We start from the raw sequence: 16,057 nt of genomic DNA, 5'->3' as shown, positions 1-16,057 counted from the left end.
TAGGCCATATTTTGAGAGGCAGATCACCCTCAAGGGAGGTCTATTTTTGTTATATTTCAATGAATGGGGCACTTGAAGGGTATGTGCTCTTTGCTCAGTGCTCATTGCACTCTGAAGCAAATCAAGCGAGGTAAGATGACACGCACAAGCATTGATGTCCTTGGGCATTTTAATGCCAGATTACATAAACAAGTCAAACAGGAAGGACAACTGAAACTGAATCATTTGGGATAAATATTGTTTATTAAAACCTCACACAATGAGAATAAAATGGCATAGGGATGTTAGTTAAATTTGCTCCCTGGTGCAATTACCTGCCAAAATATTAAAGTGAAATTGGCACAACCTAATCCAGAACAAAAGGGACAGATTTATAGGTGTATCATATGCGGCCCATCTTCAGTGTTTTAACTCATCTATAAGAGCCAAGTTACATCACACATTTATATTTGCATCGATTAAGGCCACTTTTTCAAAGCAGTAGTTTCCGGAGTTTATCGGATCTTGATGATGGATTTTGTATCCATAACTTCTGAGTTTTCCGTAAAAGTAGACGTTCAGCTTGTTGGAGATGGCGTTGAAGGCGGATGGGTTTCTGTAACCGCAGTGGATCTTGTTGTATCTGAGTTGTAGAACGGCAGTGATGCGTCCAGGGTCTCTGTTGAAGGCAAGGTAGTTCGCTGCCACAGGCTTCATCTTCTCAAACCTCACTCTCAATGACCCCATCCCGACTGGGTCTGTGAAACAAATACAGTTCCATTGAAAGGCAAGTCAGGACTAATTCTTCAAGAATATAAACTATAACTGGCAAACTCTGCCCCTCTGATGGACTGAACAAGGCTGATAGTGAGCTTTCTAAAGGTAAAAACTATATTACTGCTTTTAACATTAGGTAACACGGATATTCAAAGGCCCTGGTTGTTTTCTTTTGGAAGAAGAAAAAGGACAACAACAGCCATCTGATTCGTGGCGACACGGTTGTGCACTGTGAGCAGGTAATGCTGATTTGTATGAAGTGAGATTTTCCAGTGATGTTTAACATTAAGAGGCTTCTGGATAATGAAGTACAACATGAGACAGTTTCTACTCTGGATACATGTGCCATGCCCACGAAAACTGGTATTCTAAAATTTGTTTGGGGATGTGACCTGGGAATCTGGGGCTCCTCAGAAGGTAGTCCTGATGATACCCGCATATTCTCTGGAGAAAAAATCAGAAGAATCAATAAGGCTCATTAGTAACTATATATTTATAAATTATTATTACAAGGGTTCCTATTAACAGGAAATGTACCAAAGAAAGGTGAAATAAATGAAACAAACGGCTACGGTGAAAGATGCAAGGTGGAGAAGTACATGGACAGTCCATAAAATCTCAGGATCAGGTCACAGACACAACAGGTGAAGCAGGGATGTTGAAAGTGTATAAAACGATAAATTCATATGCTGTAGAGATGAAATGTTTAATTAGTAGGTTGTGTGACAAAAATATGAAAGGGTTAGAAATGCAGAAATATGTGGGAATGATCAAAGGGTTAGTGTAGTGTTTAGAGATGGTTTGATCATGTGCAAAGAATGGAGGAAGGTGACTTAGTGAAAGGGCGGGATAGGTGGCAAGAAAGAGGTATAATTATAATTACAATAAAGGTGAAACCTTTACTGTAATTATAATAAAGGTGAAACCCAGCATGTGTCACCATCTCCAAAATAAGAGGTTATTGTAGCCTTGCTGAACAGAAGAATGAAATGTCAAAATTAAGCGCTTCACATAGATTTCAGTCTTTAATATCATGACATATGTGGATCATCAGTCGGAGTTTTATAATGCCTGGAACATACTCTTGCATACATCATCTGTTTCATCTCAACTGTATTTCCCATAGATCTTATATATCAATCTTTTGTACAGTGCATGTAACCTTACAAATATCCGCACTGATCATAGCCTTTTTATCTTGAACCACGTAAACAGTCAGTGTCAAGTTGACATATTGTTACCTTTCCACAAGGGGACGAGGCTTTGCTGTATCTCAGGCTGAATCCGTACGAGGTCCCTGAGCTGTCAGCAGCAAATGTCGTCTGAATGTTCGATCCTAGGATGCGGTACGTCGTTCTAGAAGCTATATAGCCTGTCAATCTGCAATTAGAATTCAGTTAAGCCACTGACTTTGCCTCTCCTGACAAAGCATCCTACTGGCTGATACAGGTTGACTTTGACTTTAGTTAATTACTAATCTTGTCTCTCTACCCATCAAGTTTACTTGGGAGTTTTCATGGGTTAATTTTTATCTGCCAGATAACCACCATGGGAACTTCATATGGCATGGAAAGTCACTGATTCCTTCATTCATTTCTCGGTTCAGTTATTGCTAAAAAATAAAAAAAACCCTTGAGGTTATTGGAATGCCTGCTTTCAAGTTGCCTTGTACAAACTAACTTTGTTTGATTGATAAGCTAAAATTTACTTGAATCAATTGCAACTTTCCCATTTCACTGTAGTGTTGATTTTTATCTTAAGGCACAATAACTTCCTCCTAAGGGAATATGAGTCTTTACCAATGGAACGCTAGATCAGTGCTCTATCCACTCAGCCAGAGTGGCTGAAGTGTTCCCTTAGTGTTTCATGGTCACTGGTTAAAAAAAAAAACCCTAATGGAAAATTATTGTTAGCTTCAGTTTTCCGACGATATGACCTGCTTACAATATGTTATTGTAAACTTATGCATTAAATTTTTTATCCCTCAGTACATTAGTTGTCATTCTTACTCAGTAAGATAAGGTTCAAGTCCTTTTCTAGACCATCTTCTTACACCCTAGTAAGGTTTCATCTCTTCACGTCGATTTGGTTTAGAGTTATGCTGACAAGACTTGCAAAGAGGCTGTCTCCCTTTACAAAAGAAAAGGGGCTATATGTTACCTTGACCTTTGATCACAAAAATAAGTCGTGTTTGTTTTTCCCTAACATTCTTACGTTAACGGAGGTGTGTATTGGTTGTAGATTGTCACAGAATCTCCAGAGCCAAGGCTAAATCTGTTGATGTAGAGAGAAGTGTCGACAATGGACCCCTGTAAGAATAAACAGGTAAATTAATAAATATATGTATAAGTGAAAAATAGAGTACAGCTTAAATTGTTAAAGTTAGTTACTTTGATTACTGTGAATAAGGAGAATTATATAAACTAGGTGGTTTATCACATAAATTTTTTGAAGTTTTTGTTTGTTGCTTATGGGCTACTCTCTTCATTCAGTATTCCAACTTCTGGGCGTTTGGCATCCCAAAAATTTATTCTAATTGTGCCCCAAAGGTAAAATAGAAGTGACTTTTAGCCTTAATATATATTTGGCATGGGCTGCTTAAGTGGTATGATTAGTAGGGATATAGCTGCACAGTAAGCTTCAACTCTATAGATTAGCCAATTTTGTACCATGCTCCCATCCATTTTCCTCTTTGATTAAGGTGCGGTATTCTTGATAGTTCAGAATATTTCACGGATACTTGGTTTTAACTCCAAGCTTTATTTTTTGTAGCATGTAAGAAACATGGAAGAATACCAGAAAACTTGCTGTTGGCCACATGGTCTCCTGTACCTACAGAATCAATAGATCCCCAAAGATTCGTAGCACCTGTCAGTAAAGTTACTGAATCAGGAGATCCTCAAAGATCTGATGCTCCTTTCAGTAAGGTTTCTGCATCGATAGATCCTCAAACATTTGTAGCACCTATCATTAAAGGTATAATTAATCAGTAGATCCTCAAAGTTTTGTAGCATCTGTCAGTAAAGCAAGCTAAAAAGATTCTCCTAGGTGGATGCCTGCAAGGCGGTGCAAAATTTAGGAACTTACCGTGAAAGCTCCCATAGTGCACTGGGCGTTGTTTGGGTAGTTAGCAGGATATCTTGGAGACTCGAAAAGTAGTAGCCACCACTGGTATATATGTTACAGTTGGGCATTGGTGTTGTGGTTGTAATGGCTTTAGTTGATGTCGTTGTAGAAGATGTTGATGTTGTAGTAGAATGATGTTGATGTCGTGGTAGAAGTTGAAGTTGTGGATGTAGTGGAAGTTGATGTTGTAGTAGGAGTTGTGGAGGTTGTAGAGGTTGATGTTGTAGTGGGAGTTGTTGAAGTTGTGGAAGTTGATGTTGTAGTGGGAGTTGTTGAAGTTGTGGAAGTTGATGTTGTAGTGGGAGTTGTGGAGGTTGTAGAAGTTGATGATGTAGTTGGAGTTGTGGAGGTTGTAGAGGTTGATGTTGTAGTGGAAGTTGTAGAAGTTGAAGTTGTAGTGGGAGTTGTGGAAGTAGTAGAAGTTGACGTTGTAGTGGGAGTTGTGGAGGTAGAAGTTGAAGTTGTAGATGTTGATGTTGTAGTGGGGGTTGTTGAAGTTGTGGAAGTTGAGGTTGAAGTGGGAGTTGTGGATGTTGTAGAAGTTGTAGTTGGACTTGTTGTAGAAGTTGATGTTGTAGTGGTTGAGGTTGTGGAAGTTGAGGTTGTAGTGGATGTTGTAGAAGTGAAGTTGTAGAAGTTGAAGTTGTAGTGGGAGTTGGTTGATGTTGTGAGAAGTGGGAGTTGTGGAAGTTGAAGTTGTAGTGGGTGTTGTGGGAAGTTGTAGAATGATGTAGAGGAAGTTGTAGTGGGAGTTGTGGAGGTTGAGTTGATGTTGTTGAGGAAGTTGTAGTGGGAGGAGGTTGTGGAAGTTGATGTTGTTGAGGAAGTTGTAGTGGGAGTTGTGGAAGTTGTTGTGGGAGTTGTGGAAGTTGAAGTTGTAGAGGATGTAGAAGTTGATGACGTAGAGGAAGTTGTAGTGGGAGTTGTGGAGGTTGTGGAAGTTGATGTTGTTGAGGAAGTTGTAGTGGGAGTTGTGGAAGTTGTTGAAGTTGTAGTGGGAGTTGTGGAAGATGTAGAAGTTGATGTTGTAGAGGAAGTTGTAGTGGGAGTGATTGAGGTTGTGGAAGTTGAGGTAGTTGGAGTTGTGGAGGTTGTAGAAGTTGTGGCTGAGTGGGAGTTGTAGAGGTTGAGGTAGTGGAGGTTGTAGTGGGAGTTGTAGAGGTTGAAGTTGTTGTGGAGTTGTGGATGTTGAAGAGCTTGAAGTTGTAGTGGAAGTTGAAGAAGTTGTAGTGGGAGTTGTGGAGGTAGTAGAGGTTGAAGTTGTAGTGGGAGTTGTAGAGGTTGAAGTTGTAGTCGTGGAGGTAGTAGAAGTTGAAGTTGAGTGGAGTTGTAGTAGAAGGAGTTGTAGGAGGTTGAAGAACTTGAAGTTGTAGTGGAAGATGTAGAGGTTGAAGTTGTAGTGGGAGTTGTGGAGGTTGTAGAAGTTGTTGTGGTGGGAGTTGTGGAAGTTGAAGTTGTAGTGGGAGTTGTGGAAGTTGAAGTTGTAGTGGGAGTTGTGGAAGTTGTGGATGTTGAAGTTGTAGTGGGAGTTGTAGAGGTTGAAGTTGAGGTGGAAGTTGTAGATGTTGAGGTTGTAGTGGGAGTTGTGGAAGTTGTAGAAGTTGAAGTTGTGGAGGTAGTAGAGGTTGAAGTTGTAGTGGGAGTTGTGGAGGTTGTAGAAGTAGAGGTTGTAGTTGGAGTTGTAGAAGTTGAAGTTGTAGTGGGGGTTGTGGAGGTTGTAGAAGTTGAAGTTGTAGTAGGAGATGTGGAGGTTGAAGTTGTAGTGGAACTTGTAGATGTTGAAGTTGTAGAGGTTGAAGTTGTAGTAGGCGTTGTGGAGGTTGATGTTGTGGTAGGAGTTGTAGAAGTTGAGGTTGAAGTTGTGGTGGGGGTTGTTGAAGTGGTTGAAGCTGTTGTCGTAGTTGACGTGCCCGGCGTTGTAGTTGAAGATGTTGTGCTGAAGTTGAAAAGAAGTTGAAAGAATGATTTAGATCAGCATTTAGTATCAAGCAGCTGATTTATAACATATGTTCACTTTAGTTGTATTATTTTCCTGGTCTATCTTTGATTTTCTTCTGCGTATTTAGGGAAGTTACCTGGTGCATCTAGGGTCCTCGACGAAGGTGATATCTGCCGACCATCCCGTCTTGAAATTCGTCGTTGCTGTCTTGAAATAGATGACCATTTGATTACCTGTGGAAGTGAAGCTGTCGCCACTTGATATTTCCTGTCCGCAGTACCTGCGTGTGTGCGAAAAAAGATTGGCATTCTGTTTTCCTTGATTTAATTGTAAGTAGGCAATTAGTGTTAAAGGAGGGAAAGGTGTGAGGACCTAAGACACTTACAGGTGTGCCTGGATGAGGAAAGGTTTTCAATAAATGAGAGACGTGGAAATAACTGTATCTTTATGGAGAAAAATAACAGAAGTATTTGTGATAGCAAAATTATGACATTACCACTTTGAAAAATACATGACCACGATATCCACACAAGACTGATTTCTAATAAGAAAAAAGGAAGCCTATACACAAACAAGGGCCTAGCGAGGTTTGAATGAAGTTACATGTGAATACACAAATCAGCAAGGAAACTACTTACCACGTGCCATCAAGCATGTTGTCAGTTCGAATTTCCAAGCCATCATACCAGCACATACTTGCTGTTTCTGACTCCCGTATGTAATGAGCAGTTCTCCAGTAGACGTCGAAAGCTGTGAATGTGGCTACGACGTTATTGCACTCGGGCGCTTGGATCCATTTGGTGAATTTCAGTCCTGAAATAAGTTAGTCTGTTTGTAGAGACCTGGTATAAACGACACAGTCACTTGATCCCACTGTAGCAATAGATGCAAACCAACTTACAATGTAAGCACACCACGGGTGTCATAATCAAACAACCAACAACAAAAGCAACTGTGACATCTCAAAGGTTGGCATTTCTTACAATTGTCTCCATGATGATACTTACCAGATTGATAATAGCTTGGGTGATTTGGTGAAGTAATGGTACCTTCTGTGTTTATGAGTTCCGTGTAGGGTGATAAAATGGCATCTGCAAGAATACAAAGGCTATATGTTACTCTCCGTGTACGGGGGTCAGTGTCCATGTGCAGTATAATTTCCTTTCATTCATCCATATTGTCTTGTTTATATTTTCCTCTAATTTCCAGTGAACGCTGATAAAATCTTTATCATTATCATTCAATAAGAAATTGATCAATCACAGTCATAGTAATCTAACATTGCTCCTTTTGACTTGGGGTTTCCGACTTTTACTATAATGCCCCAGACTTACCATTGTAAGGTGTAGTCACTGTCTCGCAGTTGGTACCAGAAGTGCCGTCAGGACATACGCAGGTGCAGGTTGTGGAGAGATAGCCATTGTTCAGGCAAGTGTCGCTGGAACATTGCGAGGATGCTATAAGCTTGGCAGAACATCCATACATTTTGTTAGCAAGGAGCTTGTCCATGTGGGATAGGCCGTTCTGTTGTCCCAGAAGCCCTTGATACAAAGGGTTCAGAGTTGCAATTGTTATGTGCCCGTTCAGAGCAAAGACCTGCAAAATGGTATCCTGTCATCGTATATCCGAAGAATGTTTTTTGAGTGATGGTCTGACTTTAGATCAAAGACAGAGTACAAGTTATGTTCTGTATTTCCAGATAGTTCAGACTTCATACCTTTGTTTTATAGATGATGATTCATACGTGAATGTCTCAAGGCTAAATCTACAACACTTATCTGACTTAGTTTCTTCATATGAGTTACAGATTTATTTCAGTAAAGTAGTAGATGAATAACTCAAGTAAAAAACACTGCAATAACCAAACACATCTTCCTCCAGATGTTTCCCCAAAGAATTCTTTCTCTCAGATGTTTTGAGCATTATACTCTGTGTGATATCTCAAATCCCACGAATAGAAAAGAATTTGTTTTTCTCCTCGTTCTCTTGCATCATACAACCTCTCATTTAACTGCAGTACTCCCAATTTATTCATTTACAGACTTAGTACTTAACTTCCATTTTTACGCGACCAAAATTTAATTAGACATATGTTCGAATTGTTGCACAAAAAATTGATATCTATCAACCAAATCACGAGTGCTGTATTTGATATGTTACTCTTAGGGTATATCAGCACTACAGTTAAACATGCCATAAACATACATTTGCAACTTACCTCACACACTCCACAAACAGGTTGAATACAAGTCACGACTTATTGGTAGTCCAAAGCAATGCTTTATACGACTGCACAGTATTTGCCAAAGGTTTGTTCTTGACTTCTGGTCATTGACTTGTTTTCAACCTGTTTTGTAATATGTATGTAATAAGTTGCTGACTTGCATTTAAAAAGTGTTGTTATTCTAGTGCTGATGCACCCAAACGCTTCCCGATGTCATTTTCAAGTCATGTAATACAGTACTGGATCCTTGTCAGTCCTATCCTCATGTGATGAATTACCAGTGAGACCTTTCACTCTAACTTAAATTCAGAACTTTACATCCTGTGGTTTCTTGATGATAATCTCACCCTCTCATGGTTGTGCATGATGGAACTGTAATCATAAGGGACACCATAACTATTGTCGGACTCTTTGAAGAAATTGCTGAGCTTCTCTGGAAGGGCGTTGTCAGTGTTAATGTGGACGTAGGTATCCCTGTCTGACCTTGTCTCTTCATGCCACATGCCAATGGCGTGGCCGATCTCTATAACAAGCTCGCCAAACTGTTGAGTGTGGGATTAGTGCATGAAATATATATTATCCGAGAACGTAATAATTGTGTGCATTGCATCCTAAAAGTTCAAAGAGCGCTCTGGAATTAAAAATCAGAAGCCTTTCCATTCCCTGATCTAAAAACTTTACTGATCAGAGTTCCTGTGGATGATGCTTTTTGAAGGACCAAATTGCGATGACATGATTGTTAGTACTTATTTAAGGCTTAAATTGCTGTGACATAATTATTTGTACTTGTATTTTTAATTTGGGAAATAGGATATAATACTTGATGCATTCAAGTTTGGTACATTCACTACTACATCAGAAGTGCTTACTGGGGAGTTATCAAGCCATTTCATTCCATTCAGAGCAACACTGACAAGTATTCTACTACTTACATGTTCCTCGCAAAGTTCCGTTAGGTAAACGGACTGCGCCGAAGAACCAGTCATGCCGACGTAGGAACTGCAATTCTCAGAGTTCCTTTCAAATGCCAGGTGTGGACCACTGTAGGTGGTAGGAACTTCTTCAAATATCAGGCACGTATTCTCTTCCCAGTGGGCTATGGCATCCCAGACAGCCTCACGATTAACGTAACCTGAATGAATAAACCTGCCGTTACTGCAGAAGTCAGTTAGTATGGGAGAAAGAAGGCATTTTTTAGACAGAATAGATTTTCAATAAAATGACCTAATGAATCTTACCTCAGATACTGACATGAATATCGTGTCTGTCACTTAGAAGTTGAGTAAGGTAACAGGCATGCTTTCGACATAAGATTCAACTGGTTACTGTAAGGAACTGCATTACACCTGGAGCTAGTTGATTATCAGAGCAGCTCAGCTGTTGTTACCATAAACACTGACATGCATGTGGTGCCTGTTTGGTTGTCAGGAGGAATGCCACTGCCTAACACCCATGTCACCTAGTTTTAAATTCCAAGACACACTGTCTGCTATTCCCTCAACCAGCTCTTGAACCATGTTCCTCAGTCATGGAGTATTCTACCCAATCCTGATATGGTTGATGAGTGACCACTGAAATCTGATGCAATACTCATGCCAAAATCACTAGTCTTTATCAACTGGACCTGAAGTTTTTCTGAGTTTTTGCAAGATCGTATTTTAGCATAGAAAAAAAAAACACGGCCTCAACAGCTATGTGAACCTAATCTAAGTAACCACATTGAGTCTCTCGAGTTTCTAGACAAGCGTTGTCCAGAAAACCCACGAAGCCAAACTTTGTAAATGAAATGAAGGAACTGTCCCTCCACGCCAAGATTCGAACTCGGGTCGAGAAGGTTCAGCAACAGCAGCAGCAGTCCAGCAGCAAGCAAGTCACCCCACCCTGTGACATATTTAACTTACCATCCGTGAAGGTGTAAGGGACGCGTGGAAACCCGCCGCTGTCGGGCCAATATACTGCCAGATCCGCACTGGCCTTCCTCGACTCCCCTCCCGAGAACAGAGCCGCCTCCTGCCATCGAGTCAGGATGACGTCCTCCTCTTCGATGTACCTCTCCTCCGGGAAGACCTGCACGGAGGAGGATGAGACCAAGAGACAGGATTCAGTTAACATTAAAAAAAAAAAAAACTCCCTTTTCCAAGAAGCTGGGACAGTGAAATAGGGCGGGAAGTACAGATGAAAAAAAGAAAAAAAAGTATCTCTCTTTTACAAGAGGCCGGGGATTGTGAGACGTGTAACAGAGAGCAGATTATATGATATGATATTAAAAGGTGCTTGGTTATGATATGTAATTAATTGAAATGCTTCTTTCTGATTCAGTTTAGCACCCGTAAAGGCTGTTGTGCAAGCTGCAAAATGCTCGTTGAGAAAAGACACGAAGGAATGACTAGATAAAATCAAACTGGGACAGTGTCCTTATTGGAAACAATAAAGAAATATTGATTTGATGAAGATTACACACCGCGAATTACCTTCAAAAAGGAGTTAGATTCTGCACCTGAATGGAGAGAAAATGCATTGTTTTACGAATGGGGAGGCAATGCATAGGTGTACGGAGCCGGACAACCATGGAATCGTTGTAGAAAGGTTTTGTGAATGGAACATGAAAGAATGAATGAACATTTCTCGAGTTAATTGTAGTTTGGGTGTTATTCTTTTGGGAGAATGTCACTTGTTACAACTTCATTCTGTTTTTCTTTTCATTCTTATTCCTTTTACTCTCAACTGTTCTTTTTCTTTGTTCCTCTGATTCTTAGCTGGTTCCTTTTCCCGTTTTTGGGTCCTTTTTTATCAGCGCTCAACAGTTGTTTCCCAAAATTATAGTTGTGCAAAAGAACATTAATACTTTTCTTGGAGTCTTCAATAAAATACATGACTCTAATTTATATATTCATATTAATATATATATATACATTTATGCAATTATATATTTAAGAATTATATGTATACTTTTTCAAAAAGGTAAAACGAGGCTTCAGGAAATTCGACAAGGTCATACTACGTATACTTCAGTTTTGTATTAACATTTGGGCATCTGAATCCGACATAAACAATGTCAGATCCTTCAAGGTCTTCCATTTGTATCCTACAAGTTTAGTCAAGACGTTAAATGAATTTTTCCAGGTCTGCATAATCAGTAAAATGGTGAAGAGGCTAATTTAGATTTTTATTTATTTCAGGAAGAGTGATCAAATGGAACTCAGAGTCTGTCATCCCTGTCTTCATATTAAAAGCTACTTACCGGATTTATCTTTCGAACAGCAGCTTTCTCATCTCGGAATTCGAAAGCCTGACAAAAGAGAGATAAAAAAATGTATTTTCATAATTAAATTAGCATTGATTCATTCGCTTTGACTGTGAACTGTTCTTGGGTAACAGTGGTTCAGGTTCATTTACATAGACTCTGAACCGTTCTTTGATCAACAGTTCCTAATTAAATTGTGAACCTTTCTTAAGCAACAGTGGTTCACCTACTCTCACTATGAACCTTCTATAATCAAGAGGGGTTCAGGAACTTACCGTGAACCAGTTTCTATCAGCTGTCACTGTGAACTGTTTACAACCAGTAATGAATCGTCTTATTGAGATTCTGAAGCAATGCATTCATTCGTATGTTGGTGTCTCAGCCTTCACGATCTGTATAAAAATGTTCAGTATCTGCACAGGTATCCAAGTACTACCTCCAGTCTCTTCTCGCTAATATTAACATACCTGACGCATTCCTTCATCGATAATAATAATGATTAAATTTAAAACGGGGCACTTAGCATTAAAATAAGCATAATTATTCTGACTGGCTCTGACGATTTGTGGCGAAATTTACTTGAAATTGAAATGAGTCTCACAGAGAGATTTCGGGTCTACTTTTCCGCTTCCATTTTTTTTTTTTTTTTAGTTTTCTATAAAAGGAAACTATTGTGCCAGCTTTGTCCGTCCGTCCGCACATTTTTCTGTCCTCACATTTTCTGTCCGCACTTTTTTCTGTCCGCCCTCAGATCTTAAAAACTACTGAGGCTAGAGGGCTGCAAATTGGTACGTTGATCATCCACCCTCCAATCATCAAACATACCAAATTGCAGCCATCTAGCCTCAGTAGTTTTCATTTTATTTGAGGTTAAAGTTAACCATAATCGTGCATCTGGCAACGATATAGGATAGGCCACCACAGGGCCATGGTTAGAGTTTCATGGTCCGCGGCTCATACAGCATTATGCCGAGATCAGCGAAAAATAAATCTATTTTCGGTGACCTTGAGTATACGCTGGACAGAAAACTCAATTGCGCCGAAGTAACTTCGGCGCGTTTTTTACTTTGAATCATTCAGGCATCGGCTAGAGAAGGGCATTGGGTTGCCCCTCCCATCGGCCTTCGCCCTCAAGAAATTATTGAAAATGTTTTGGCAATTTACAGAGGACTGGATTGTGAATGCTTACTTTATTCATAGTTTTTGTGTGATTTATATATTTTGTTTTATTTGATTTTATTTAATATTCTGTAGGAAAAAAAATGTGTTCTACTTTGTTTGCTCTGAATGAGAACCATTGAGAATAAACACGTATGTGTAGTGTATAGATGTTTATGTGTATGTTAACATAAACATATAAATATACATAGATAAATAATGCACACATATATACAGTACATATATACATATATATGTACACGCATATACATAATGTGTATGTACGTTTGTATGTTTAATAAACATACACACAAACATCTACAAACTCTCTACGCGTATATTTGTGGGGCGAAAAACGTAACTACATAACTAGATTACAGTCGAAGACAGCAATCTGCATATTCATACGCGCTATAGATCAAAGGAACTATATTTCTGTCATTCCCAACTCTCCACTTCGTACCAGGCGTCACCTGTGACAACTTGGATTATCATAATGGTCATAAATCTCATTTTTTCTCGTTAAATTTTTATATTTTTCAGAGAGTCGACATCCAGTCGAAAAGAAAGATTTCGATGGTGTCAAAAAAAAAAAAAAATTATTTCCTTTGAATTCCTTATGCGGACTTCATCACTGACACACTTTTCTCTCTCTCTCTCTCTCTCTCTCTCTCTCTCTCTCTCTCTCTCTCTCTCTCATGGTCAGGTGTTTGGCTGAATTTCTACTGCGTGCCTTTGCTTAAGCTTAACTAATGAAAACTCACAGCGAACATTGTTACTGATGTAGGTTTACTATTCTCTCTCTCTCTCTCTCTCTCTCTCTCTCTCTCTCTCTCTCTCTCTCTCTCTCTCTCTCTCTAAACAGGGTTCACATGGATATATCTGCACCTACGCGAATTAGTTTATATGCAAATAATCCCCCGTAATTATATGCAAATTTAATTTGGTAATTTTTGCATGTAAATTGACATTTAAGAAGAAGCTCTTAAGTACACTTGGCCCTATAAAAAATTTGCATTTCATTAATGTTTCAAATCTCCCTGGATGGCCGCCTCCCCCAACTCGAAAATAACACCCCTCCTTTTTAGGGGGCCGGGGGTAAGATCTTCAAAAAAAATGAATTCTCCCGTTCCTCATAGCAAGTTCGAAAAAGCTTTTCATATTGGCCAGAAACTTATATAAACGATTTGTATATTTGCAGAGTCTGTCAGTCATTGTCTGCAGGGACTTCGTTTCGGGGCTCCTCCACCCCGTAGGGGCGGGGTAGCGCCACCAGCGTGCCTTCGACCCCTAGCTGCAACCCCTTTCGTTCCTTTTACTGTACCTCCTTTCATATTCTCTTTCTTCCATCTTACTTTCCTCAACCCTCTCCTAACAGTTGATTCATAGTGCAACTGCTTTGAGGTTTTCCTCCTGTTACACCTTTCAAACTTTTCCTGTCAATTTCCGTTTCAGCGCTGAATGACCTCACTGGTCCCAGTGCTTGGCCTTTGGCCTAAATTCTATATTCAGTTCAATTCAGCGGTCTTCTCCAGAGGCAAGAGCCCGTGCTGGCATAAGGCCAGGTCTGTCAGACCCCGATGTTAGGATATCTGCTATAGTCAAGTTTCAGTCACTTTCAGACAGTTTGTAAGATCTTGAGGTCTGTGCAGATACTTATCTGTTGATTTAGTGAAAAAGTGGTGTTTAATTCTATAAGGATATTCATTTAATTTTCATGTTTTTTGTCGGTAAATTTAAAATGATTCTACAACCCGGAGATTTCTTTAGCCATTCATTGAATTAGAATTTGAACATCTAAAATTCCAGGACAATGGATACACCAATATGATACATACTTTTTAAATGGCGACAGTAATTTTTTTATGAACTTAAATCTTCATAATCATGAGACAGAATTATTGTGAGATATCTTTGGTTGTTATTCCTGTGATTATAGGGTTTAAGATGTCAGACGCACAATTCGTGCAGTGGGAAAAATAATGGATGTGATGAATCGGTATTTTCGCAGAGTCTGAGATGTGGAATCTTTAGAGTGCGTAGTTACTTTGATTAGGTCGAGTGAGTTCAGGTGTAAGAACCATATTCCACGAGGCCTTGATGCTTTAGGAAACAGCATCCTTGAGCCATGAAGGATCTAGGTTTGAGATTTTATGAGACTATCTATACTTAAGTTTGAGAATATGTGTGACCATCTATACTTAAGGTTGGGAATATATGAGACTATCTACACTTTTTGTAGCCACGGAAGTTTTCCTAAGGGGTTGAAGTGGGGTTCAGCTCTAAGAACCTCTTAAACCCCAGAGGATTTGTCCCTGAAGGTTGAGTCACTGGAAGGTTGAGACCTGGAACCTTATTTCTGTGGAGTTGAATCGTAGGAGGAGGGTCTGACGTCATTTTGATCAATTAAAATTAGATTCTAGTTGTTAAAATACTAATACTCAGTCATTTTCCAGGTTCCAAGTTTAGCATTAACTGGATCTTTTTTTTTTTAGCATCCAGTTTCATGCTTTAAATCGTTTTCTGACTCATATAAAACTCTCAAAAGAGCAGTTCATATTCTACGTGATTCGCTCTTTGGTGATAATATTTATTGTACAGAGTCTACAGAGTTTTAACCAAGGCCCATTTCTGGCATAGAAGTCCTCTACTTCATCTCTACTGAGAACTATATTCTTCGGGCTGCTAATTTTCGCAAATGCCCTTGTCAGCTGCTAAGATTATCCCTCTTCTATACATCTTCTGCCTTGTATTTATTCACCTGACCAGAGTCTACAGAATTTTAACCAAGGGCCATTTCTGGCGCAGAAGAAGATCGTCCTCTGTAAAATTAGAATATTCCTCAGGCTGCTAATTTTTGCAGATGTCCTTGACAGCTGCTGAGATTATCTTCTGCCTTGTATTTATTTACCTGAACAGAGTCTACAGAATTTTAACCAAGGCCCATTTCTGGCACAGAAGAAGATCTCTGTCTCATCCTCTGTAAGAGCTAGAATATTCCTCAGGCTGCTAATTTTTGCAGATGCCCTTGACAGCAGCTAGAAGGTAGCCCTCCTTACACCATACGCCTGTACGCATCTTCAACCTTGTTTTATTTACCTGGACAGAGGCTGGAAGGATGGCCGCCGCCGTCGCTAGCAGGAGGCGAAGAACCAACGAACGACAGACCCAGGAAATCGCCATGGCGGTCGACTATCCTGACGTCTGACTGTCGGACCACAGCAGCGATACTGACGGTGATCGGGCGGAATGAGGCTCTTCGTTTCATCCTAATAAAACATATGTTCTGTGGTATAGGGGCGGGCGGTTGGCCGGGGGCGGGGGTTTGGGGGGTGGGCTTTTCACATATGCATGTGGGCAGTATGGCGCACATACACATGTGTATGTAGATGGGAGAGGTCGTTTTGTAAATGGATTAATAGATTAATTAGATGTCGATCATTTTTTGCGATGATATGATTAGAATGTCAGGTTTACTTAATGGATGTCACTGTACTCTGGCCTCCAACATAAAACTACATACTAATTAAGGCTTCCAACATAAAACTACATACTAATTAAGGCTTCCAACATAAAACTACATACTAATTAAGGCTTCAACATAAAACTA

At 39.7% G+C, this 16,057-nt stretch overlaps 1 protein-coding gene across 1 annotated transcript; it reads right to left on the bottom strand.

Moving 5' to 3' along the window:
- Positions 1-1,733: 1,733 nt before the first annotated feature.
- LOC136841595 (protein SpAN-like) lies at positions 1,734-15,685 on the bottom strand. The gene is made up of 12 exons (XM_067108668.1): positions 15,547-15,685; positions 11,287-11,334; positions 9,947-10,112; positions 8,978-9,177; positions 8,393-8,587; positions 7,156-7,417; positions 6,829-6,912; positions 6,460-6,634; positions 5,958-6,101; positions 3,844-4,435; positions 2,971-3,065; positions 1,734-2,136 (listed from the first exon to the last, which is right to left on the bottom strand). The coding sequence occupies exons 1-10, from the start codon at positions 15,628-15,630 to the stop codon at positions 3,973-3,975; spliced, it is 1,821 nt and encodes a 606-aa protein (XP_066964769.1). The 5' UTR covers positions 15,631-15,685; the 3' UTR covers positions 1,734-2,136; positions 2,971-3,065; positions 3,844-3,972.
- Positions 15,686-16,057: the final 372 nt, after the last annotated feature.

Source organism: Macrobrachium rosenbergii, chromosome 1 (genome assembly GCF_040412425.1).
Source record: "Macrobrachium rosenbergii isolate ZJJX-2024 chromosome 1, ASM4041242v1, whole genome shotgun sequence".
NCBI lineage: Eukaryota > Metazoa > Arthropoda > Malacostraca > Decapoda > Palaemonidae > Macrobrachium > Macrobrachium rosenbergii.
The sequence above is the reverse complement of the archived record's forward strand: the minus strand, read 5'-3'. Positions and strand labels throughout refer to the sequence as shown.

Coding starts and splice junctions, on each gene's coding strand:
- LOC136841595 (XM_067108668.1), bottom strand. CDS start 15,630: ATGGCGATTTCCTGGGTCTGTCGTTCGTTGGTTCTTCGCCTCCTGCTA. Junction 10,113..11,286: donor CTGTTCGAAAGATAAATCCG/GTAAGTAGCTTT, acceptor TCCTCCGTGCAG/GTCTTCCCGGAGGAGAGGTA. Junction 4,436..5,957: donor GAGGACCCTAGATGCACCAG/GTAACTTCCCTA, acceptor TTCTACAACAAG/TCCAACTACAACTTCTACAA.